General features: G+C 51.7%; 1 protein-coding gene across 7 annotated transcripts in view; it reads left to right on the top strand.

Annotated features, from left to right (window-relative positions):
• The window catches only part of RGS3 (regulator of G protein signaling 3), a 141,081-nt gene that overhangs the window by 60,326 nt on the left and 57,186 nt on the right, over positions 1–23,569 (top strand). For all 7 annotated transcript variants that reach the window (XM_057724643.1, XM_057724646.1, XM_057724645.1 and 4 more), the window contains 5 exons: positions 1,084–1,280; positions 3,633–3,716; positions 9,847–9,958; positions 16,135–16,178; positions 21,797–21,919. In XM_057724643.1, coding sequence (XP_057580626.1) covers positions 1,084–1,280; positions 3,633–3,716; positions 9,847–9,958; positions 16,135–16,178; positions 21,797–21,919 — 560 coding nt within the window. The remainder of the gene's footprint in view (positions 1–1,083; positions 1,281–3,632; positions 3,717–9,846; positions 9,959–16,134; positions 16,179–21,796; positions 21,920–23,569) is intronic.

The raw sequence follows: 23,569 nt of genomic DNA, 5'->3' as shown, positions 1-23,569 counted from the left end.
CTGATGAGAATAATTTGTGAGTGGATGGCCAAGCCAGGGAGTACCTCGTGGCTGCGATGAAGCCTAGGATTCCCAGAGTCCCTGGAGTACCTGAGTAACTTGCTTTTCCAAGTGGAGGAATCATAACAAGAACTACAATAAGTTAGCAGCTCACTTTTATTGTGCACTTACCAGGTCCCAGGCATTGTTCTAGGGGCTTCACTTGGTACTATAATTGCAATGAGGTAACCAAGACTCTGAGGGGGGAGGTGAGTTGCCGGTGGTCACCAAGCTGGGGAGCAGAGGAATGGGATTTGCACGCAGCGCTTCTGGCTCAGAGCTGGTGCTCTTCCCCGTGCACTGGAGCGGCAGGTGCCACTCCTTGTTCCAGACCGACTCAGTGGGCCAGGCCGCTCCAGCTCCCTTGGCTAGTAGAGGGCAGACCCCCACACATCCTGGGAAAGCCCACTGTCTCTGCTATCCCTGCAGAGACAGGATTTCCAGCCCCTTTGTTCAAGGGACCTGGGAGGTGATGAAATGGGCCAGCGATGCTGGGTGTGCACAGGGAGCAGTGGGGGATGGGGGCCAGGGGGAGCACATGTGCTCTGCCACCTGGGGCGCTCCAGCTGATTAATTGTTTGATGTGGGACTGTGGGCCCAGCGAGGGCAGATCTTCTGACTTTTCAAATCTGGGAGATTTTCTTTTTTTTTTTTTCTTTTTCTTTTTTTATTTTTTTTTATTTTTGGGGGGGTACACCAGGTTCGGAGATTTTCTTATTTTTAAAAGTATGAGGCCAAACCGATAGGTCTGATTCAGGCCCTGCGTCACCAGATGAGGAATGCTGCCTTTATCATAGTTTGTGGCTCCCAGCTCTGTCCTTGCCCTGGAGTTGCTGGCTTACATGCCAGTATCTCTCACGGAGTGTGAGGGAATCCTTCTGAGGTCTCCTTGTCTTCTCAGCATCTTGCTCAGGGCCCAACACATGATAGATGCTGTTGTAAATGGCTGTTGATGGACTGAGACCGTGTTCTCTGTTTCTGCAGAGGGGATGCCTTTGCATGGGGGATGGAAATGCCTCATCATCCCCCATCTCTGTTCCACAGAATCAGGGAGTTCAAGTAAAGGGAAGTCTTACACGGGCCTGGGGAAGAAGTGTCGGCTGATGAAGACAGTGCAGACCATGAAGGGCCACGGGAACTACCAGAACTGCCCAGTCCTAAGGCCGCACACCCCGCACTCAAGCTATGGCACCTACGTCACGCTGGCTCCCAAGGTCCTGGTGTTCCCCATCTTCGTTCAGGTGAGCTGATGGCCGGCCCAAGGACTTCCTCTGGAGGAGGTGAGAAAGAAGAGGGTCCTTCCCCCTGGGACTAAGAGATGGTGCCTCGTTCCAGGACTGAGGGCCCCCTTTTGGGAAAGACAAATAGCTTCAGGGGCTCAGGATTCTGGGGGTTATACTGATGGAGCAGAGGTTTCCAGGAGGAGGAACAGGAGAGTGGGGACAAGAAAGCTCAGCAACAAGAGGGTCCCCCCCTCTTCTCCCCTTTCTCTGGGAACATTGCAGACACGCTACAGCTGCTTGTTGTGTCGTCACAGGGCCTGTGTGCCGAGGCTTCTGCTTCCTGGCTCCTTTGTTGTTTGGAGATGACCAAGGGAAGGAGCCTCAAGGTCTGGCATCTTGTCTGGTCTCCTTGGTCTTAGCAAACATATCTGGCCAGTACTAGCTGGTGGTCTGCGATTATTTAGATCTACCTTCCCCCACTTTTCTCTCTTTTTCCTTCTCTTCCTCCCCATTTCCAAACCTTTATTTATTCTATCACCCAGATATAACCAATGTGAGCATTTAGATATTTTCCCTGTGCATGTACATATTTAAAAAACCCCAGTCAGATCTTATTGTACATTTTATATCCTGTTGCCTTTTTAAAACAAGAATTGCAGCATGAACATTTCCTACATCATTAAATATTCTTTGAGTCTGTGTTCTTGTAGTGGTGGACACTATTATATGGATGTACAATATTTATTTAACCAGTTCTCCATTCTATTCAGGCACTTGTGTTATGTCTACTCGTTTGCTATTGTAAATAACTCTGTGATGAAAATCCTCATGCGTGAATTGCCTCTTGATTATTTTCCTTAGGAGAGATTCCTAGAATTGAAATGACTGGGTCATGGGTCATAAACATCTTAAAGGCTCTTTATACATATTTTGACAAATTGCTTTCCAGAAAGACTCTTAGTTTATATCCTCTCATCAGCAACCTAGAGGGGACTTGGCCCCAAGAGCTTCATTTCTGATCATGCCTGCCTTCTCTGGTCTCCCTGGAGTCCCATTCTGGGCCTGTCACTAGCCAGTGGATCTTAGAACTCATACTTTTTTAGGATATGTGCGATGCATCTCTGGCAGGTGACACACCTCTCCCCAGACAACTCCGTGGGCAGGGTCTGCCCTTAGCCTTTCTCTTGGTCTCTCCTCTTTCTTGGGGTGCAACCACAAAGGTCATGGAATCCACGGGGCTTATTTTTCATTTTTAAATTTTTACCAAATAATTTAAAATTTGTTTTTAAAAGTTATTAAAAAACTTTTGAGTTGTAAAATATATAAACCAAAAATGGCATAACACTTAAATGTAGAGTTTAACAAGTAATTATAAAGCATATAGCCACTAAGATAAAGGGCTAGACCATTGCCACCACTCCAGAGGCTGTGTTTTTCTCTTCCTGATTACAATGTCCTCCTCCCCCGAGAAGTACCCCCTAGTCTGACTTTATGGTAATCATTTCCTTGCTTTTCTTTAATTTTACCACTTATATGTGCTCTCATAAATGACCTCCTTTTGAATATTGTTTAATGAAACTATCTCATATCTTCTTTTGAGCCTTGCTTCTTTTGCCGCACGTCACTTGTAAGATCCATCCAGGTTGTTGTGTGTAGCTGACATTTGTTTTGGTATCTTTCTTCCAGCACCTTGCTTGGTGTAAGGTGCCTGGAAGCCCTGTGTTATAAATATGCATTCACGAGGATAAATGCTGCGGGGTAGTCTAGAGCTTAGGGAGGTTTCTTCAGGCTGAGCGGGGGTGGTGCTCCACCGTGGGTATGGGACAGGGTCATGGGGTGGAGTGAAAGGTTTGGGTGAGACCTGGTTCCTGGGAACTGACAGCTGAGAAGGACTCAGTGCACTCAAGCGTGTCATGAATGTAGATCAGGGACTGGCCTGGCCTTGAAGGGACTTAAGTGACCAAATCTGGCATGAGGCTCTCAGGATACTGCTGGAGGTGTCCTGAGAGCCTGGGCCTGGCAGCATGAATAGGACAGATGGGGGAGTGTGGGGGCCAGGAGGGCCCGGGAGCTCTGTGCAGGGGGGGAGCTGGGGCGAGGGTGTGTGTGGGGAGGATGGCAAAGGTCGACTGTGTGGTTGGACTTCCTGCAGCTAGTGTGTGAGGCTGGTGGGGAAGGTAGCAGCAGCAGTTCCGCCCAGGATGAGCGTCTCTGTCTTTCTGTTTCTGTCTGTGTGTGAGGGGGCATGTGGGTTCTTGGGGTGTGGGGGCAGGGCTGGCAGTCTTCTGTGGCTGGCTTTGGCAGGCTGCCTCCCCCTACCCACCCCACCACCTCCACCAGGCCTCTTTGAACTGTCCTCTTTGTTTTCAGCCTTTAGATCTCTGTAACCCTGCCCGGACCCTCCTGTTGTCAGAGGAGCTGCTGCTGTACGAGGGGAGAAACAAGGCTGCCGAGGTAAGACACTCACGTTTCCCAGGTGGGGTTTCTGGTGGGCTTCATCAGCCATCCTCCAGGCCCCTAACTTTCTTCTCTTCCTGATGGTCTCAGAATTGTACAATTAGGGTAGAAAAGATCTGAAAAGTCTTCCATGCTCTCTTTACCAAATGGCTACCCAGCTTTTTCTTGTGTATTTCCAGTGCTGGGGAACTCACCACCTCTCAAAGCTGTATCGTCCATCTTTGATGGTTAGAAAGTTTTCCCTAGCCTTAATTACATTCCACAGTTTATCCCAACTTCCTCTAAGGAGCAGAAGAGATGGCAGTTCACTCCAGCTGTAATGAATGTCTTTGTGGGTGAGAAGATTAAAGCTGTTAGCCGAAGAGAATTTTTAGAAGAGCACCCGTTACCTGGGTTTTCCGGGTGTGTATTAACCCAAGTCCCAAGTCCTCTTCTGAGGGAAAAGTCTATGATCTCTTTTTGGGCTCTAGCTCTGCCAACAGAGGCCTGGGTATGGAGGTTAGGCTGCTCTTCCTGGGAGTTGGCCCTGGCTTATCTCTAACTGAGGGGAATTTCACTCGCCCGCAAAATCCCCAGAGCTGGCCAGGTTCCTGCTTACTGTCATGAGTTTAAATCTACTTGGGAACAGAAGTTGGAGCCCTGGGATCTGACTGGGCTACCTGGGGGCCTTGAAGAGAGAGTAGAGGGCTTGCTGCCAATCAGGCCCTGATTCAGAGCTGGCAGCGTGGCTTGGCTGAATTGAGTGACAGGTTGGGGTGGTGGAAAGATCAGGAAACTTGGAGGCAGAAAGCACATAGCCAGCTCTCACTCGGCTGCTGGTTCACTTGTGACTTCTTCCTCAGTCTTCCCATCTGAACAGTGGGGGGGGGGTGTGTGTTTGAGGCAGCAAGGGCAGGGTCTGAAGTCTGCTGATCTCTGGGGGCCCTTTCAGCCTCAGCATTCTGGGACATTTTGTGTAGCTGTGGCTAAAGCAAGCTGCTTTTGTTTTGTTTGTTAAACAAGCAGACCAGAACTCATATTTTCCAAATGACCATTGTCTCTTTAAGGGGCCCTCCCTGGGGAGACTGCAGGCTTATGTCTACCACGCTGGTGTTGCTCACCACGTTTCTGGACCTCCTCTTCGGGAACTTTCTTAAGAACCTTGGCATAGCTTCTGAATTGCCTCCATGGGAGTAAAACTTCATCTGTTGAGGGGGATTTGAGTTTGAGGAACAAGTCCTTTGGAGTTGTTCTCGGTGAATAAGTGTGTGGCGGAGCTCAGTCAGATAGCCAAAGGTCAGAAACTGAGGAGTGGCTCTAAATTCATAAGACTCAGAAGGCAGTTAGAAGTGGCAGCCACCCTGGAATACATATGTACACCTAAATGTACTCTTTTGATCTCCCTCACAGTTAAGCCTGCAGACACCGAACACTTTTTATTTATCCTCATTGTGCATGCATTCTCCATACTTGATCCCAGTTAACTCTTTTTTTTTTTTTTTTAATATTTATTTATTTGTTTGGTTGGGCTGGGTCTTAGTTTTGGCAGGTGGGCTCCTTAGTTGCGGCATGCATGTGGGATCTAGTTCCCTGACCAGGGATCAAACCCAGGCCTCTTCACTGGGATCGAGGAGTCTTAACCACTGTGCCACCAGGGAAGTCCCCAAGTTAACTCTTGCAGCTCCCCAAGTGGAGGCACATTTGTCGCCACTCAATAGATGAGGAAACTGAGGCTCCAGTGAGATTAATTACGACCCATGGGTCTCAAGCCTCCTAAAAGAAGGAGCCACAGTGAACACTTGGGATTTCTCTGGCTCAGTGGTTCTTTCCAGGACCACATGCTGGTTCTGGTGTGTTTGTTTAAAAAAAACAAATATAAGCTGAAGCCAGGGCCTGATGATAGTTGTAATCTGTCCAAAAGATCTTTGCTTAGTGGGTCTTTGGAACCCTAGAACTAAGGGTCCCCTTTTGAAGGTTGAAAGAAGTGATTCAAAGACAAGTAAAAATAATACATTTGTTTTTCTTGAAATATGATAGGAAGAAAATGTGTGGCTCTTGGTAGCCTATCATGTTATTCAGGCCAGAAATACAAACCAATTCAAGAGGGGTTTGGATAAGTTCAGAGAATTGCAGCCATGGCTGGGCCCTCAGGAGCCATCCATTCTAATTGCTTCCCTGTAACTTTCCAGCTGATCGTTTTCCAGCCTGTTCTTGAGTCTGCAGCGGCAGCCCCTCCCGACAGTGGTTTTGTTACTAGAGAGCACTAAATTGTAGAAGGTTCTCCCTGGCGCTCAACAGAAATTTTTAATGGTAGAATGTCCCCCCTTGGTTCTTTGTCCCTTCTGTTCTCTGGGTGTGCTCCACGAGCTGATCCAATGGCACGCTGTGAACTGCCCTCATCACACCCCCTCCCAGAAGTCACAAACTTGATTAATGTGTCTTGAGATCAAATCAGCGTTCTGGCACAGCTTCATTTCTCCATTCGAATAATGGTTATTGAGCATCTACAATGAAGCCAGGCCCTGCGCTTGGAGGTTCCAGGAGTCCTATGGGGTACAAGACAGACACACCCTCACTTTACACACTGACTCATTGAGTTTACCATTAACTCAGGCACCAAGGTCTTTTCTGCAAACCCTGTCCTTAAGCAAGGTACCTGGGAGGAAGCTTCATTAGGGCCACGTGGGATGAGTGATCCTTTAAGTTGCAAGGATTTTCTAACCAAGTGATCCCTCAACTCTTGACCCTTTGGGAAAACAGATGTGTCCTTGGAGAAAGTGTGGGGAAGTCACCTGGCCTGTTGTGGGAGGCAGCAGGTAATTGGGCCATGGAGATGGGTGTACTGCACTGTGGGCTGCTGTGGCTCCTGCTAGAGCAAGGCCTGCAGGATGCTGGTGAGATGGGAGAGGGGTCCACCTGCACTCCCCTGGCACGCTTGCCTCTCTGCCCTGCCTCCTACTGTGCACCAGCTCTGGCCTTTCCCTGACCCGACTTTTGGGGAAATTCTTCATTCAGGCCTTAATCACTTCCTGTCTAGACCACATTCTTAGCTCCGGGAATCTGGGCCAGGGCAGCGGCCTGGGTCTTTTCTCACCTTGCTCATGGCTCTTCCCCACTGGCCGTCCATCCAGCCCTCTCTGGGCCCGGGTCATTTTTTGACTTTTTAGGCTCCTGACAGGCTGTCTCCCCTCCCTGCCAGCTTCCCTGTGGGTCCGGAGGCCACTTCCAGGTTTCCACTGAGTGGGTCAGGGGAGCCTGAGGGTTTGTCTTGTGCTCACGTAGTGTAGAGCTTTCTCTTTTCCACTGCTTGGACATTGAAGTCTCCTTCTTAGACAACTGAGCCCTAAAATCCTTCTGAACTCAGATCATTTTCTTCCCTTCCCTTAACCTCATGTTTTTGTTTCCTGTCGTTCCTCCTTTTTGGTCCCTGCTTGGATTCTTTCACATTCAGAGACAGGACAACTGAAGGCATATTGCTACCTCAGCACATTGTGAGAGCTTTGGGGTCAGCCAGACCAGGGAAATAGTCCCTGGTTATGTAGCCTTGGACAGGTCACTTAACCTCTCAGAGCTGCAGGGTCCTCATCTATACATGGGGGTAATGATGTTATTTACAAGTGAGGATCCACAGAGCAGAAAGTAAGTACTCAGTAAATGGAGGCTTCTGTGGGGTGTGTTGGGTCAGGGCTGTGATGGGAAGGGGGTTGGAGAGAGTTACTGCCAGGATCTTTTCCAGCCCAGGGTTCAGGATCCCTGGTGTTTGGTCCCCACTGGAGAAGCCAGAGCCCCTAAGAGCCTCCTGCTCGAGGATGCTCCCTATGTCTCTGTGGCCCAGATTCCCTCAAACCTCTGTGTGCCAAGTAGTCCTCTGAAAAACACTTACGTATTTTTAAATTATAAATATATTCTCATTGCAAAATAATGCAAATTAAACAGAAATGTATAAAGTAAAATACCACTGCCCACAGTGGTGACTGTGAGGAGTATTTTAGACATTAAAAAAAATGTATAAATATAGACAGATTTACAGTTTTGTTTTACAAAGTTGGATTATACACTAGGTATTTTTGCACATTACACTATTTTGATTTATGATGGACAGATTTCCATTTCTGGCCACATAGCTCTACTTTATTCTTTTTTTTTTTTTTTGACTGTGTTGGGTCTTTGTTGCTGCCCGTGGGCTTTCTCTAGTTGTGGCAAGCGAGAGCTACTCTTCGTTGCAGTGCGTGGGCTTCTCAGTGCAGTGGCTTCTCTTGTTCTGGAGCATGGGCTCTAGGTGCACAGGCTTCAGTAGTTGAAGCACATAGCTCAGTAGTTGTGGCCCTCAGGTCCTAGAGTGCAGGTGCAGTATTTGTGGTGCACAGGCTTAGTTGCTCCAGGGCATGTGGGATCTTCCTGGACCAGGGCTCAAACCCGTGTCTCCTGCCTTGGCAGGTGGATTCTTAAGCACTGCGCCACCAGGGAAGTCCCTCTACTTTATTCTTTTAGTAGTTGCATAAAATTAAACTATATGAAGGTAGCATAATTTAGTTTATCCATCCTCTCTTAATGGGTGTTTGGTTTTTTTTTCTTTTTTAAAATTTATTTATTTTTGGCTACTTTGGGTCTTTGTTGTTGCATGCTGGTTTTCTCTAGTTGTGGAGAGCAGGGGCTACTCTTCGTTGTGGTGTGCAGGCTTCTCAGTGCTGTGGTTTCTCTTGTTGTGGAGCACAGGCTTTAGCCTCATGAGCTTCAGTAGTTGTGGCACATGGGCTCAGTAGTTGTGGCTCGTGGGCTCTAGAGCACAGGCTCAATAGTTGTGGCACACAGGCTTAGTTGCTCCATGGCATGTGGAATCTTCCTGGACCAGGGCTCAAACCCGTGTCCCCTGCCTTGGCAGGTGGATTCTTAACCACTGTGCCACCAGGGAAGTCCTCTTTTTTTTTTTTTTAATTACAAAAACACTGCTGAGAACATCCCTATATGCTCATATTTGTGTGTCCTTGTAAGTATTTCTATAGGCTAGAATCTTAGAGGTGGAGTTGGTGGGTCATCTTTAACAGTCTAACAGCTAGATGTCAATATGCTGGCCTTCTAAACCTTAGCAACAATCCAGTGCACACTCACTGTGGCCCTTCGTAGTGCGTACCGACCTTCGGGCAGACTATTCTTACTCCAGATGAGATGCAATGTCAGATTTTGACACCTCAAAGGGAAGTCCACATAATTAATAATATTTTGTCTTCTTCGGAGAATCTACAGTAGGATTTTTATTGCTTTCAACTGAAGGCCACCGCAGGATTTGCAAAACAAAGAACAGTGTCATCTTTACTGGCATTAGAGGATCAAGTGGATTTTTTTTAGCATAAAAATATGCTGAGCATGCCTGATGGTTTACCTATAATGTCTAAAAATATCTTTTTCCTTTATTTTTGGAGCAGCTAGTGCATAGAAGAGAGAAAAGTGCTGTGCGTGTCTGTATTGTAGCATAAGTGACTGGCTTTTTCTTGAACTGATTGTGCATGAATGCAGTTAAAATTATCTGCAAGGAATTTGATAAGAATACTCACATTGCATGACGCTTCAATTCACAGCCTACACAGAGTTTGTGAAAGAAGCCTGGAGGGAGCCAGGCAGGGACTTTCTGCTCTGCACAGATGAAAAAACTGAGGCAGAAGGGATTCATTGGACTTAACCAAGTTTTCATGGCTACTTAGTGGGGCAGGAGTCTTGACTTCTGACTCCGAGTCCAGTGCTCTTTCAGCCAGACATGTAGAGGAGAATACAAGCAAATGTGGCACATCCTGCAGCTTAAGGGTGGCTCCGAGCCAAGGGCACTGGGCTGGAGATTCCAGAGGTGTTTGGTCAGAGAGGTGGGCCTGTGGGGTGTCGGGCTGTCGAGAGGCTGGCAGTGGCCTCTGGCATGGAGGATGAGGATGAGGGCCGATTTCTGTTCTGTTACTTTTTCCTACAGTGAGGAGTAGGAGAAAGGGCAGTCTTGACTGCAGGTCAGGTCTCTGCCCTGGGCTGAGGCCACTCTGAGTGTCTGCTCCTGGTCATGCCCGAGATGATGGAGACTTGTTACCTGGACCTCCAGGGGAGGCTGTGGCTTCTGGCCTCTGGGACAGCAGAGCAGCAAGCTCTGTTTGCTCTCTCCCCTGTGCAGGTGACGCTGTTTGCCTACTCGGACCTGCTGCTCTTCACCAAGGAGGACGAGCCGGGCCGCTGCAATGTCCTGAGGAATCCCCTCTACCTCCAGAGCGTGAAGCTACAGGAAGGTGAGTGCATGCCTGAGACACCCTGGACTCCCTCTGCCCTTGCCCTGAGTCCTCCTGCTCTGGGCAGTGCAGATGGGATGTGTGGTCAGGCCCTGCCCCTAGGTCTGGTTCTCAGACACTGGAGTTCCGGTCTAGGCTGGCAGGCCCCCTGCACACCCTGAGCTTTGCCAGGAGGCTTCTGCTTCACTGAGGTTTTGGGGAGGCTTGGGAGTGGAATGGGAAGAGTGCTGGGTTCAGACAGACCTGTGTTTAGATCTTGGCCCAGCCCCTCACTACCTGTGTGACCTCAGGCAAGCTCCTCAACCTCTCCGAGCCTGTTTCCTCATGTGTAAGTGAGGATACCAGTAGTATCTCAGAAGGTTGTGGTGAAGATTAAATTAGGTCATTTATGCAAAATGGCTGGCCCACACTAGGTGCCCAGGCAATGCTAGCTGCTCCCCGACTCACCATGCACATCCGGGACAGGAGACGGCAAGCAGGAGTACATGGGAGCGTGAAGTGAGTCTCTACCCCAGACTTGCCACAGTGCCCTCCCCTCCACTTGGGAACGGGAAACCAGCGGGAGTATCTGTTGAGTGGTTTGGTTTGGCGCCTGAGGTCTCTGCTGAAAGGGGCTCAGTTTCCTCTCCCAGATTATGAAAACAACACCAGACCTGTTTGAGCATGGGTGACAGGGGCAGGGAGGAAAATATTACCCAGCGAAAGAATTCTGTTTTGATGGGTTTTGCTCCAGGAAAACTTCCTGCCTGTTTGCAAACCCAGCCTGCATGTTCGGTGCCCCCGCTGTTCTTCCTCCCTAGAAACCCCGGCCATGTGAGAACCTCCACTCTCTCGCAGCCCCACAGGAAGTCACTTACAACTTCTCCTTCTCTGCCTCTGGCTTTCTCCTGCCCACTGACCGGGGCTGCCCCTGAGGGGAAAATGCAAGTCACCTCACTTGGGGCCAGCCTCTCCTGCGGGACGGGCTGGGCCTGACCGAGATCACGGTGAGGAGCAGTCTCTGAGCAAGTTCAGCTCAGATCCTGGCATTCCAGGGCGTCCCCCAGGGCCCGTGGGAGGGGGGCCGGTGAGAGCTACAGACACTCTGCCCTTGACGTCCCTGCTGCCCCGCCCCTCCCCCTGTCCCTCACACCCAGCTTCCCCTACACACCCATTCTCCTGTCCCTCCCACCCCTCTGCACACACATGCACTCATGCGTGCACTCACACACCTGCCTTCCCCAGGCTCACACAGTCTAGGACCCAGTCAGATTCGAGGGGCGCTGGTGGGGGCTGTGCTCGGTCACACACACGGATTGATTGTAAGAACCAAGCCCTTATTCTGCTGTGTCATCACACGAGTCTGGGGCCTGCAAGCCCGGGACCCTGGTCTGCTCCGCCTCCTGCTGAAAGGAGGGAGGGAAAAGGGACTCCAAACTGGCTGTGCATTGGGTGGGGGTTGGGAGCGACAGGGCAGGGGAAGAGCTGAGGGTCGTAGTTGGGAGGGTGGGGGCCTGGCCGGCTTCGCTGCTGACGTGTGGTGTGGCTTCAGCTGGTTCTTTCTGTCTTTTCTGGACTGCAGTTTTTCTGACTGTGAAACCAGGGTCGGGCAGTCCTTTGTGTTCCCTCCCAGAACTGACATGCCCACGTGGACCCTGAGGTTGCTGTGCGAAGCTGGACAGCGCTCATTTGTCTGGCCCCCACCCGTGGCCCAGGTGTAGGGGAGGGGAGCCCACTGGGAAGTGGTTGGATCTTCCCCTCCTGGAGGCCCCAACCCAAGGCTTGAAGTGAGAAGCAGAGCGAGCGCCATCCTCCACTGGGTGGCGGCTGCTCAGGGTGGGCGATGTGAGGCCTTGGGGTGCTGCAGAGAAACCTCCCGCGTGCTGAGTCGCGTGTGAGCCACAGCCTGTGCCAACATGGCCTCCTGGGGCTGGAGACTGGGGTGGCCAAGGCCAGCACTGCTCAGGGGAGATGACCACAGCCATTGGCGCCTGTTGGGTTGGCGTGTGTGTGCGTGCGTGCCTGTCCTGGGTTGCTGGGCAGTTGTTCTGGTGCAAACCGTCTTGCCTTTCTCCAGCACTGTCAGTCAGCAAACACAGTTAGAATGGCTCTCCATGGAGCCTGGGAGCTGCTGGGAGCGAAGGAAACGGCTCAGAGACACTGAGCACTCAGAGTGCACATTCCAACACTTAGATTTCTTTAGATTTCTTTTCAGGCATTTGTGGAGCCCTCGTCTCCTCCCTTGCCCCCGCTCCCTGAGACAGCCTTGTGGGTCCCGGGGTTTGCAGAAGTCCAGTGACTCCTCCTCCAGCTGTTGGAGTTGGAGCGGCAGGACCCAGGGTCCTGAGTCCTGGCACCCGCATTCCTGCCTGCCTCCCTCCCACCCACAGAGACGCGCTGCAGCAGTAAGGGTCTGAGTGAGGCTTTTAAGAGATGCATTTGGGGCCTCAGCTGGAGCGTCTCTTGGTGGAATGGTCTCTGATTAACATTGCTCATGACTGCTAAGGTTTCTTGTCTCTTTCAAATCAACATGTGTGGAGAGTTCAATGTGGAGCAGAGAAATGGTAAACAAGGAGCACACCCAGCCTCTCCTGCGGGCTGGGGCTGGTGAGGATTGTTCTGGCGGAGGAGAATCTGCCCCACCCAGAGACCAAGGACTCCCTTGTGTGATGTGTTTGAAGGGTGCTGGCTCTGCTGGCCAAGGCTACTCCCAGGGCTGGGCACAGGTACAGACCATTGTGAGTGAATGTTTGTTGGGTGAATGAATGAAGGACGGTAGGGAGACGGAAAGCATGGCCTCAGTTTGGGGGCTGGGGTGCACGCCTCTCTCCGGGCTCCTGGCTGGTGGATGCTTACACCTTGCCCACCCTCCTCCTGCCCTGCTTCCCCCAAGCTTCAGCAGGGCTGAATGGCAGCCTAACGGGAACAGGCAGAGAGCTGGTGCTAACAATTGGGACATCTCCGGTCAGCCGGGGCCCATTGTGGTCTCTTCCTGCCTCTGCCGCCCACTGGCTCTGCTGTTCTTTGTGTTTCTGCCTCCCGGGCGGCCAGCATCCCGCCCACAGCGTGTCTTCCTGACCTGCTCTGGTCTCTCAGGATGGCCTGGAAAGGTCCAGCTGATTCTTGGGTTCACCATCCAACCCGAGGCGCCTAGGCACCCCATCTAGGAAACTCAGGCGCTTGGGTCCCAGCTGCTGGAACACGTGGAGCTAAATTTAGTCAACTGACATTTTCTGAGCACCTCCTCAGAGCCCATCTCAGTGCTGGCAGCTAGGGTGATAGCAGAGGAAGAGACACTTCCCACTTCAGGAGCGCATGGCCTGGTGAAATGACATGAGAAAACCGGGAGGGGGACAGAAGTGTGACATCGTGGTCAGAACACAGGCTTTGGAGGCAGGTGGTCCTGGATTCAAGTGTCAGCTCTGCCACTTGCCCACTGCATGCCTTCTACAAGTTGTTTTCCTTCCCTGGGGCTCAGTTTCTGCATCTGGAAAATGGAGACGACAGCCCTCCTGGCCAGTGTCACGGGTGGAGAGGACTTCATAACTGGTTGATTTGGGAATTTCAGACCAGGCTTGAGAGGGCTCTGGGAAAATGATAGAGGGGTCAGACCTAGATCAGGAAGCCATCTTTGGGCTCCCCTCAACCCCATGACTGGGGATCACCCTTGCATAGCCCATGGTCCACAGTCCACATTCCTTGGTGGGAAACAAGGTTCACCCAGGAACCAAATGGCTCCTTGTTAAATTTCAAAATGGTCAAAGTGGTTGGATGGAAAGCCCAAATGTTGCCTCACCATCCCTTTTCCTTTATACTTGCCCCCATTTCCATACTCTGGAAAGTCCAGAGCCAGTCTGGTGTTCTGGAGGGGTTTCTGGTGGGGCTGAGGTTCTCTCCTGGGTCAGCCACCCTGCAGCGTCCTTTTCTGCAGCTGCAGCTCCTTGCAAGCACCCTTGGCTCTGGAGTCTTGTCCTTTTATGAGGCTCTGAGCCATGCTGAACGCTGCGCCCATTCCGTCCTTCTCCCAGAGTGCTGCCAGCACAAGGCCATGATGGGGAGCAGATTTCATTGAAGGTTTGCAGTAACACAGGGGTGCGATGGTGGGGGTGTCACAGCACAGAAAAGTTTCAAGGCAACCCGTCAGCAATCCCTCACCACAGGGAATGTGTCCTAGGCTGTATTCCCCCCAGCTTTGGCCTCGCGTCTCCCTGAGGCTCCCATCTCCCTGGCTTTCACCTCCCTTCTAGAACCTTCTCTCACTGCCAGCTTCTAAAATCCAAAATTCTGTTATTTTCTTACACAGATCTTTTTGTTTCTCCCTTGGCACTAAAGTGAGCTTCTGGAAAGACAAGGAAACGTCCCAGTGTGTTTTCTTAAACAAAAGAAACCACCTCCCCTTGTCTCCACCCTCAGCAATGCAAGGAACTGGCAGAAGCTTTGAAATTAGAGGTTTCTTAAACATGATGGGCTTCTTAGGCAGGGCTGCCCCCACCAGCCCATCTCTAGGTGGGGAGAAGCTGAAGGATTTATTCTAAGTCCAAAGCGAACTCCCATTTACTTGTGAACTATTTTTATCTGGCTCTGGCTGGCCTCCCCGGCCCTAGGGATAGATTTGCCCAGGAAACTGCCCATATCCTTGCTCCGAGAGGGCCTGGCCTCCACCCACGTGAGGGCCTCACTCACTGCTTTTCTTAGGAATAGGTTTAATCCACGGTCTCTGTTTTTCCCTTGCCACCTTTACTTTGCAACTTTTTTTTTTTTTTTTGGCAATTTCTTTGATTCAAGCATATGTTGAGGGTTCTACTTGGGCCCAGCACTGGTCCTGGTTCCTTGAGGGGACAGGGGGCTGGGTAGGGCCTACACGCTGGGCATTTGATAGGTAGGCGTATAGTGGATTGGAGCAGGGGTGTGGGGCCAGGCTTTGTCAGGGTGTAAATCTCGGTTCTTCCCCCTTCTTCCTGAGGCATGTTACCCCCTGTGCCTCAGTTTTCTCCCATGAATCATGGATGATGATAATCCCTGCCTCAGAGGGATTGTCGTGAGGGTGGAGTTTCTGCACATGAAACATTTGGCTCAGTGGTCGGCACACAGCACTGGCTGCTCTGAAGCTCTATTTGCTGTTACGTGTGCTATATGGTTGCTTCCCTCAAAAAGGACAACCTGTCTGGTGAGGTCGAGTGCTTGAAATACAGGAATTCACTCACCACCCCTGGCCTGTGCTCGGAGGAGTGGCCCACGGGGAGTGCTGCCAGGTTCTGAGGAGCAGGCTGCCGTGGCCAGGGAAGGCAGCCTGGAAGAAGAGGCGGGGCTTCTTCGCACGTGCCATCCCTTGAGCACAACCTGTGCTTCTCCACCTCCATGCCTTTGCCCACGCTGTTCCCACCTCCCGGAGTGCTCTTTCTTCCCATCTTGAATTCAAGCTCAAAAGGGTCCTCCTCCAGGAAGCCTTCCCCGACAGCTGGAGGCCATCTGTTGGCTTCTGTGTTTCTGAAGCACACTGACCAAATCATCTTCCGCCTTAGGGTAGGTGTTCCACCTCAGCTCCATCTGCTGGAGGAGGGGGGAGTGGACGACAGGCCCTCCCAGCTGCCTCCCAGGTAGAGAGGGTTTGGTGAATGGTTGAGTTTGAGATTCCTGACCGGGGTGAAAAGGCTCTAGGAAAATACACGGAGGGGTTGGGACTGGGCTGGGAAGCCATCTCCGGGCTCCACCCAGCCCATGACTGGGGATCCCCCTGCATAGCCCGTGCATTCCTTGGTGGCTCCTTGTTGAATTTCAGAAGACCAAAGGTAGCTAGAGTGTTTGAAAGAAAACCCAAATGTGTGCTGCCTCCGTGTCCCTCATCACAGGGTCCATGGAAGGGAAGAGGCTTCCTGGGATGGATGACAGCTTCCTGCACCCCCCTGCTTGATACCCAGAGGGGTGCTCCTGGCTACCTCTCATGGGGTGAGAGCTCAGCATTCCTTGGGTCAGGCGGACCTGCAGGCAAAGGCCTTACAGCTGTATCTCAGCGTAGTTGGGCATGAAGTGGGCTTTCCTCCAGAGATTCCCCTGCCCCTGTGCCTGCCCCTTTCTTCCTCATTTTACAGGAAGTACCACACACGGCCCTCTGGGTGAGACAGCGGGCTGTGCTCAGGCAAACGGTTGGGACTCTGTAGCCAATTCTAAAGCAAGTCTTACTTTTTGTTCTCTCAAAGGTTCTTCAGAAGACCTGAAATTCTGTGTGCTGTATCTAGCAGAGGTGAGTCCTTCCCTCCCCCTGAATTTTAGGAGAGAGATCTGTGTCCTGGTGCTTGAAGGAAGATGTTGGGCTGGGTTCTAGTGCAGGATTCTAATGCTGCCTCCACACCAACACCTGCAGGGGTTCCGGGCAGGTCCAGAATGGCAGTGTCCTGCTCTGTGGAATGGGAACAGCAGCCCCTGCCGCTGGGTCTCTTACCTCTGTGTAGAAGAGCAGTGGACGTGAAAGTGCTTAAAGGGGACAGGAGGACACTGTGGTCTCCTGCTCAGGACTTCCTGGTCTCCAGCCCCACCAAAGGTCACAGTGAAGGTGTGGCCTGACAGCCGGGCATCACTCTATTTGGTGGTCCTTCCTCTAGAGAGTGGCCTGATTCTTGTGCTCACCTCTTTCCTCCTCTCTTTCTAGAAGGTACCACCTACATCCCCTCCTGCAGGGTCTTGTCAGTGTTTCAAAAGGCCTGAAGGTAGGGCTTCCTAGGTGGCACAGTGGTTAAGAATCCGCCTGCCAATGCGGTGGTCACAGGTTCGATCCCAGCTCCAGGAAGATCCCACATGTCCGCGGAGCAACTAAGCCCGTGTGCCCAAAAAAAAAAAAAAAGGCCTGAAGGTAATTGGGCCAGATAATACCGGCAAAAGAAACCCTCTAGCATCTATGTTTTGGGTTGGAGTGATACCCACTCAGTGTGATTGATGTTCTTCATTTCTCAGACTGGTTATCTCAGTCTGATCAGAAGCTCAGCTAGACAGTGTGCCTTTGCTGAGCAAAATGGGGGCAAACAGCTTATTGCTTGATATGGTTTGGGAGATAAAATATCACTACCATGGGTTTAATCAAAGAGGGCTTTGGTGATGAAAAAGTTGAGAGCCACTGAACCATACAAATTTTTTCAATTTTCAGCAAACTTTCTAATCCCAGCCTTGGACCTATGATTCTGCTACCAGTTTCAAGGAGGGATTTATTAAACTCATTCCTTCCCTCCTCTTCTGCTTGTCTGTCTTACCCAACAACAGTCCTGGGAAACCATCTATCTTGTGGGAGAGTCTACACTGGCCACATGTTATGGGTGAGGCCTGGTCTATATGGGCTGACCAAGAGAAGTACACCCTTTTGAGAAGGAATAACTGGAAAATTATTCCTTCAGTTCCTGGCTAAGATAGGAGGTGCAAGGCTTCAGGCGAGTCCCCTTGGCTGAACAGACCCCTGAGGACAAGACAGTTGATGAGAAGTTAGCTTCAGAGGACCGCGGGGAGTCCAAAGGGCAGTGGACAATGTCAGAGCTGAGACAGGGACCCTGGCAGCCTAGAATGGCCACTCGAGGTCCAAGAAGGCATTGATGTCCTCCCCTGTGTCAGCATATCCCCACCAGGCACAGAAAGTAGCTGGTGGAGACACTTAAAGGCTGGTGTGAGTTCATTTCCCTGGAGCTGAGCGAGCCGCTTAGGAGAAGCTGTGAGGCAGGCTGGGAAGAGTCAGAGCATTTGCCTTTCCAGCCTTATCCATCTGGATTCCAATTCTCTCCATCGAGGTCTGAAATGAGGCTCCAGGTTCTTTAATGCCAAGAGAGCTTCCTGCCAGGCAGGGGTTATTTTTCCCAGAGAAAATCACTTCTGTTCCTTGGTTTCCAGAGAACCAAGGACCCTAGCCCTCCAAAGACTGATGAAGGGTTATTGATCTGGGGCCTTTTATTTGAGTAAAGTGTCAGGTGATCTGACCCCAAGGGGCTGGGGGGTTGAAGCTCACAGGCAGCCAGAAGCCTCTCTTTTCTCTTAATGGGCTGCTCTTTACGAGAGGCATGACTGTAACACAGGGAAGACAAGATCCCTGCTTGCCCTGTGGCGTGGTACAGGCGCGACAGTGGTGGTTTTGGAACCTACGGGAAACCCGACTCCTGTCTTAGTTGGAACTTCCAGCAAGTGGTTTCTCTTCATTTTCTAACACATAGGTGGTGTCCAGAGAAGAAACCAGGCAGGAGAGTCAGGATTTGGGGATGGTTTTCCACTCTGCATTGAGAAAGCCCCAACTGCCTGGGGGGCAGCAGCTCTGATGATTCCCCAGCAGTAGGTCCTGGTTAGTTATCAAGTGGGTGGGATAGTCCTGAGTAGTCCTGGGCCCTGGGGCCTCGGCTTCCCTGGACAGGAGTCCCTCAGCCCCTATAAATCCATGGGACAGATGCAGCCCATGACAGGCTGTACCAGGGGCATTGGCCACATGGGTCAGGAACCATCCCCTAACTTAGAATTTGATCCTGGCTTCATTAATCTAGGGATTAGGAAGACCTAGATTGGAATCTTGGCCCTGGCCAACTGAGTGATCTGAGCAAGTCACGTACTCATCTCTGATACAAGGCTGATGAGGCCTACCTTGTAAGGTTGTTGTAATGATTAAATGAGATTCAGTATCTGATACTGTGTCCAAGGCACTTAGCACAGAACCTGCCACACAGTGAGTGCTCAGTAAATGGTAGCTATTATTACTGTCAGCTTCATAACAGGAGGAGAGCTTTTCATATTCATTCTCTCCATTAGAGACATCACCAATGATTTATTGATCCTTTAAAATAAAAGCTAAGAGGAATATCTCACATTCTTTGTAATGCACATATACTGTTATGCAAATGAGGCAAGGTTACAGGCTCTGGAGGAGGCAGAAGACAGACTGAATCCCTCCTCTCCTGAGACCACCTGGGGCTGCTGACTTAAGCTCTCTGAGCCTTAGTTTTCTCATCTGAAAAATGGTAACAGCTGTGTTTTTCCCTCCTTATGTCATAGGGTCATTGGGAGAATTAAGTTAGAGAACATCTGTCACAGCAAGTGAACAAACAAATTGTGGTACAGGAGGTTTTAGTTTTTACGAGGATAATATTAATTCAGGAACAAGGAGGTTGAGGCAAGATGGGGGTTTTAAAAAAGGCAAGAGGAGCCGAGTTTCTGGTTGGATTTGGGGATGCTCATGTTTGAATGCAGAGGTCTGGCCTCAGTGCTGTCTGGCCCCAGTGCTGTCACATCTCTGTGCTTAGCTAACCACCCTGCAGTCAAGGAGGCCCTGCCTCTGAGTGACTTTCATGAGGATGCTTTCAGGGAAGCTTACAAGCTGGACCTTGGAGCCTGATATTTGAGGGCCCAGTGTGTATCAGTGTTGAAAATGAGGAGTTGGATCACAGAGTGGACCGAGAGAGATGGTTTGCATGCGGCCAGGCAGGCAGTGGGGGCCCCTGATTTAGATTTAGGCAGATAGGAATTCAGCCTCCCTGAGCTGGCTACTCGCTCTCTCTTGGCCAGGCCAGCCTCCAAAACACCAGGCAACATTTAGAGAGGAGCCTTGGGAGCAAAGGCTCCCCAAAACGTGTGCCCATCTAAAACAGCCAACCCCCACCCCCCCCGCCCCGGCCAGGCCTAGGGTTAGGTCCTTGGTACCTCAGATGCCTTTTTGAGATCATGGGTGGGAAGGTGTTTTTTAAAATTGGTACTCAGATAATGGGAATTATTATTAAAGCAGAATCCTGCTTCAAAACAGAAAGAGAGGAGGAAGTTGGGGCTCAGGGAGATTAAAGGATTTGCTGAAGCCCAAACAGCTAGGTAGAGGCAAGCCTGGGAGGCTCAGGCCAGGGCCAGATTTGTGGAGTTATGGCCTTTCCAAGAGGGAAGGGACCTCAGTCCCCGTCCCACCTCTGTCCTCGCAGGGGGAACACGATGAGACAAGGAGCAGAGGGCCCTCTGGTCAGCTCCTGCCATACCTGGCTTCACCCTGGGACATCTTGGGGTCTTTGCTGGGTGTGTCCTTCTGGGAGGTGGAGGGAATCTGTTTTTAAGTGGTAAGAATGCCTCACCACATCCACTCAGTTCCCTGAAACCAAGAGGTGGGGCTTTCTTCCCTCTCTCTTCTGAGGCTTTAAGGAGGAACAGCTTCTGAGCACTTTTGGCCCGGAGAGGAATGGCTGGCACCCTGGGGAATACTTACCGTGGAAGGTGGCCCTTTTCTGAAGGGTGGCATCCCTGAGGGTTGGGTTGGATGGCGGGGTAGAAAACATCCCCAAATGCTGTTAGATGATGCTGATAACCACCCCAGCTCAGAGCCTTCGTGTTTGCTGTTCCTTCTGCCTGGAAAAGTTTCTGCCTAGCACTTTCCTGGCTGGCTCTTCTTGTTCAGCTTTTGCTGGAGTGCTGCCCCTTCAGAAAGGCCTTCTCCGTCTAGCAGGCTCAAACAGGACCTCTCCCTTTTGGCCTTTCCATGGTTTGTGATTATGTTGTTTAATTGTTTATTGGTTTACTGTCTCTGCCCCCATCCTGAGGGCAAGAACTCAGTCTCTCTTATTTCCCACTTCACCCCCAGGGCCTGGTCCAGTCCCTGACACAAAACAGGTGCTCAATAACTATTTCTTAAACAAACGAAGTACTAATAACAACAGTAGCTGCTGTTTGTGGAGGCCTGGGTTATTGCTTGCCCTCCCAATAACTCTGAGAGGTTGGTGATAGCACTGTCATTCCCAGTTTACAGACAGACTTTCCTGAGGCCGACAGGAAAGGAAGTGGCAAAGCTGGGATTCAAACCAGGCCTGTCCAACTGCAAAATGAGGAAGGACCGCATAGAAACACTGTCTTTTTCTCTGTTCCAATCCATCCAGCTCACGCTCTTAGCTCCCTGGATGAGTTCATCTAATCGCAGCCCTGTGGGGTTATAATCAAATTCCAGTGGAGACAGAAAGTGCTAGCCATCCCCTGCTCAGAGCGTCCTGGAGAGGATGCTAACACTGGGCATGCTGTCCTGCCCTCCCCACCCCCAGCACGTTCTGCCTCCTTCGGCCCGACTCCCTGGGTCCCAACCGCTCCCTGGTGCCTGTGCCAAAGCTGGCCTGGATTTGACCTCATCCCGGAAGTCCTTCCAGGGAGCCAGAGCTTACTGAGGCCTTTACTTGCCAAGCACTGTGCTAGGCCCGGATGAAAAAGGCCTTCCTAGAGGGAGTTTCTAGTCTAGCTGGGGAGACAAGACTGCAGCATTTAACAAGGTTAAATAGCAAAGTGAGATTTAAATGACAGCAGTGCCAGAGACTTGCACTCTGTTGAGCTGAACAGTAATAGATCAGACCCAGCTCATGTGCCGGGCAGTAGTGGGGCTGTAGAAAGCCACACAACTGCTCTTCAAAGACTTTCCAAAGGGACCGAGTTGCTGTTTGGACACCCATCTGACCTTGGCCTTGTCATCAGATGAGTGTGCTGAGGTGGGGGAGGGGTCCTGGCTCCACAGAGCATCAGAGGGGCGGAGACCTTGGCCCTCTGGGTTCCCCACGTGCTCCCCCAGCTGCTGCCTTGTGCTGCCTGTCCCCGGGGGTGACCTCACCGTCGCAGTCTCCACAGGACTCCACTGTGTTGGGAACCACTGCCTCCCTCCCTTCCCCCAGCCTCTGGGCACACGGCTCACCAGCTGGCCCCCGAACCAGCTTCCCTGCTTGCCCGGCTGCCTCAGTGTCACTGGGGATTAGTGTGCATTTATGGCTTTTAGTGGTCACTCCCCTCCCTGCTGCAGCCTCACCCTCTGGAGCCCAGGGATGGGCTTGGGCCTGGGAGCCCCCTGAACCGGGGAGCAGCCCTGACTGCCCCTTTCTCTGTTTTCCCTGACGTCAGAAGGCAGAGTGCTTATTCACTTTGGAAGCGCACTCTCAGGAGCAGAAGAAGAGAGTGTGCTGGTGCCTGTCGGAGAACATCGCGAAGCAGCAACAGCTGGCGGCTCCATCCCCTGAGAGCAAGGTAAGGGCCTTGCCGGTGCCCACAGCCCCGGCTGCCTGGCTCCCCCTCGGCCAGCATGGACCCTCGAGCCTCTGAATTGAGCTTGGGACCAGCCCTAGCTTAGAACTTGGATCTGGGCAGCAAGCTCTTGGCAAGGAAGCCTGTGCTCGAATGACTCTCCCCCTTGGCGTATCACTGGATCTACTGAGCGAGTTTGATGGTGCTCAGATAGAGTAACAGAGCCAGACTGAGTGTGACCCATCAATTCTCGGCTCTGTTCTCTAGTTTGCCTGTGGCAAGCTCTCGTTCGGCCCGGCGTCCCTGCTGCTCTCTGGCACGCGTTCCCCCTCTGCCATTGGGTAGGTCGTGCCCGGGGCAGCAGGCACACTGGTGTTTAACGCTGGCCTGAGGCAGACATAATTGGGAGGGGATGTTTGCAGCAGAAGCTGTGATGGTTCGGTGCAGGCCACGGCCAAGTGGAGCCAAGTGGAGTTTTCTTGGGACTGGGGCCCAACTAGCTGGAGCATCAGAGACGATTAGAGGCTGCCAGCTGAAGCCAACCTGGGGCAGGCACCCCTTGGCTGGTCCCGTGCCTGTGGAGGGGGATGGGATTGGAGCTGGATCACAGCCTTCCCCTTTGTCCCCTGGATGCCAGTCCGAGGCACAGTTGTAGTCCCCACTTTGTGGGAATACGAAACCAAGGTCCCTTCTCTTGCTGAATGTGTTGGCCGTTTTGGGATTTGGTCTGATTGGCTGCAAAAGGAGCTGAGGTGGTTGGCTGGTCAGAATCAGGGAGAAGAGGGTAAAGCAAAGTGAGTGGCAGCTGGTCAGCTCGCAGGCCTCGTGTTTCTTCCTGCTGCGTTCAGGCCCGCTGTGCGTACCGTGTATGTGTAGCCCAGTGGGGCAGGGGGCAGGCTGCTGAGGATGGGAGGTGGCAAAGAGGTGGCGGGGCAGCCTCTTCTGGCGGGGTGGTGGCGGACGGCAGCTCCTAAAATAGTAAGTGTCTGAGAATTATATAATCTCAGATTCAACAGTTATCTTGTTTTACACTTGCCAGGGGCAAGAATAACTGTGATGAGGGAGGACAGCGGGAACAGTATGGACTTCCAAGTCACATTCTGCTGCTGGCTGGCGGGTGACCTTGGGCAAGTCACGGTACTGCTCTGTGCCTTGGTGTCCCCATCTGGTGACAGTAGTTTCTCCTCCAAAGGGTTGCTGTGTAAATTAAGTGAGACGGTGCATGCACACAGTTCATAGCCCAGTGCCTGGTCTTCAGCAGGTGCTCTTGCTACGCTGGCTGGTTCCCAGTCTCAGCTTCTGCTGCTCAACAGAGACCTGCCCAGGCTGTAGGCTGCCTGGCCCCCTTGATCTGGGTCACAATAGGAAACTAGGCCACTTCTTCCTCACTGGGGCGGCTGCTGGGATGTCACATGCTTGCACGTGTGTTCCTCAGTTTTCTTGTGTTTTTGGCTTAGTTCCTGGTCTGGGGAAAAAGTTCTTTCTGCCTCAACTTCAGAGTTTGCCGGCTCTGGGGTGTGTTGGCAACTGCCTTCTCAACACCTTGGGGAGTCTCTCCATCTTCGGTCAGGGTGTGGGAGGAGAACAGTTTGAGCAACTGAAGGTGGGCTGGATTTCTGAGACAGGCACTGGTCCTCGCAGGGCTGTGGGCTT

This window comes from Hippopotamus amphibius, chromosome 2 (genome assembly GCF_030028045.1).
Source record: "Hippopotamus amphibius kiboko isolate mHipAmp2 chromosome 2, mHipAmp2.hap2, whole genome shotgun sequence".
Lineage (NCBI taxonomy): Eukaryota > Metazoa > Chordata > Mammalia > Artiodactyla > Hippopotamidae > Hippopotamus > Hippopotamus amphibius.
The sequence above is the reverse complement of the archived record's forward strand: the minus strand, read 5'-3'. Positions and strand labels throughout refer to the sequence as shown.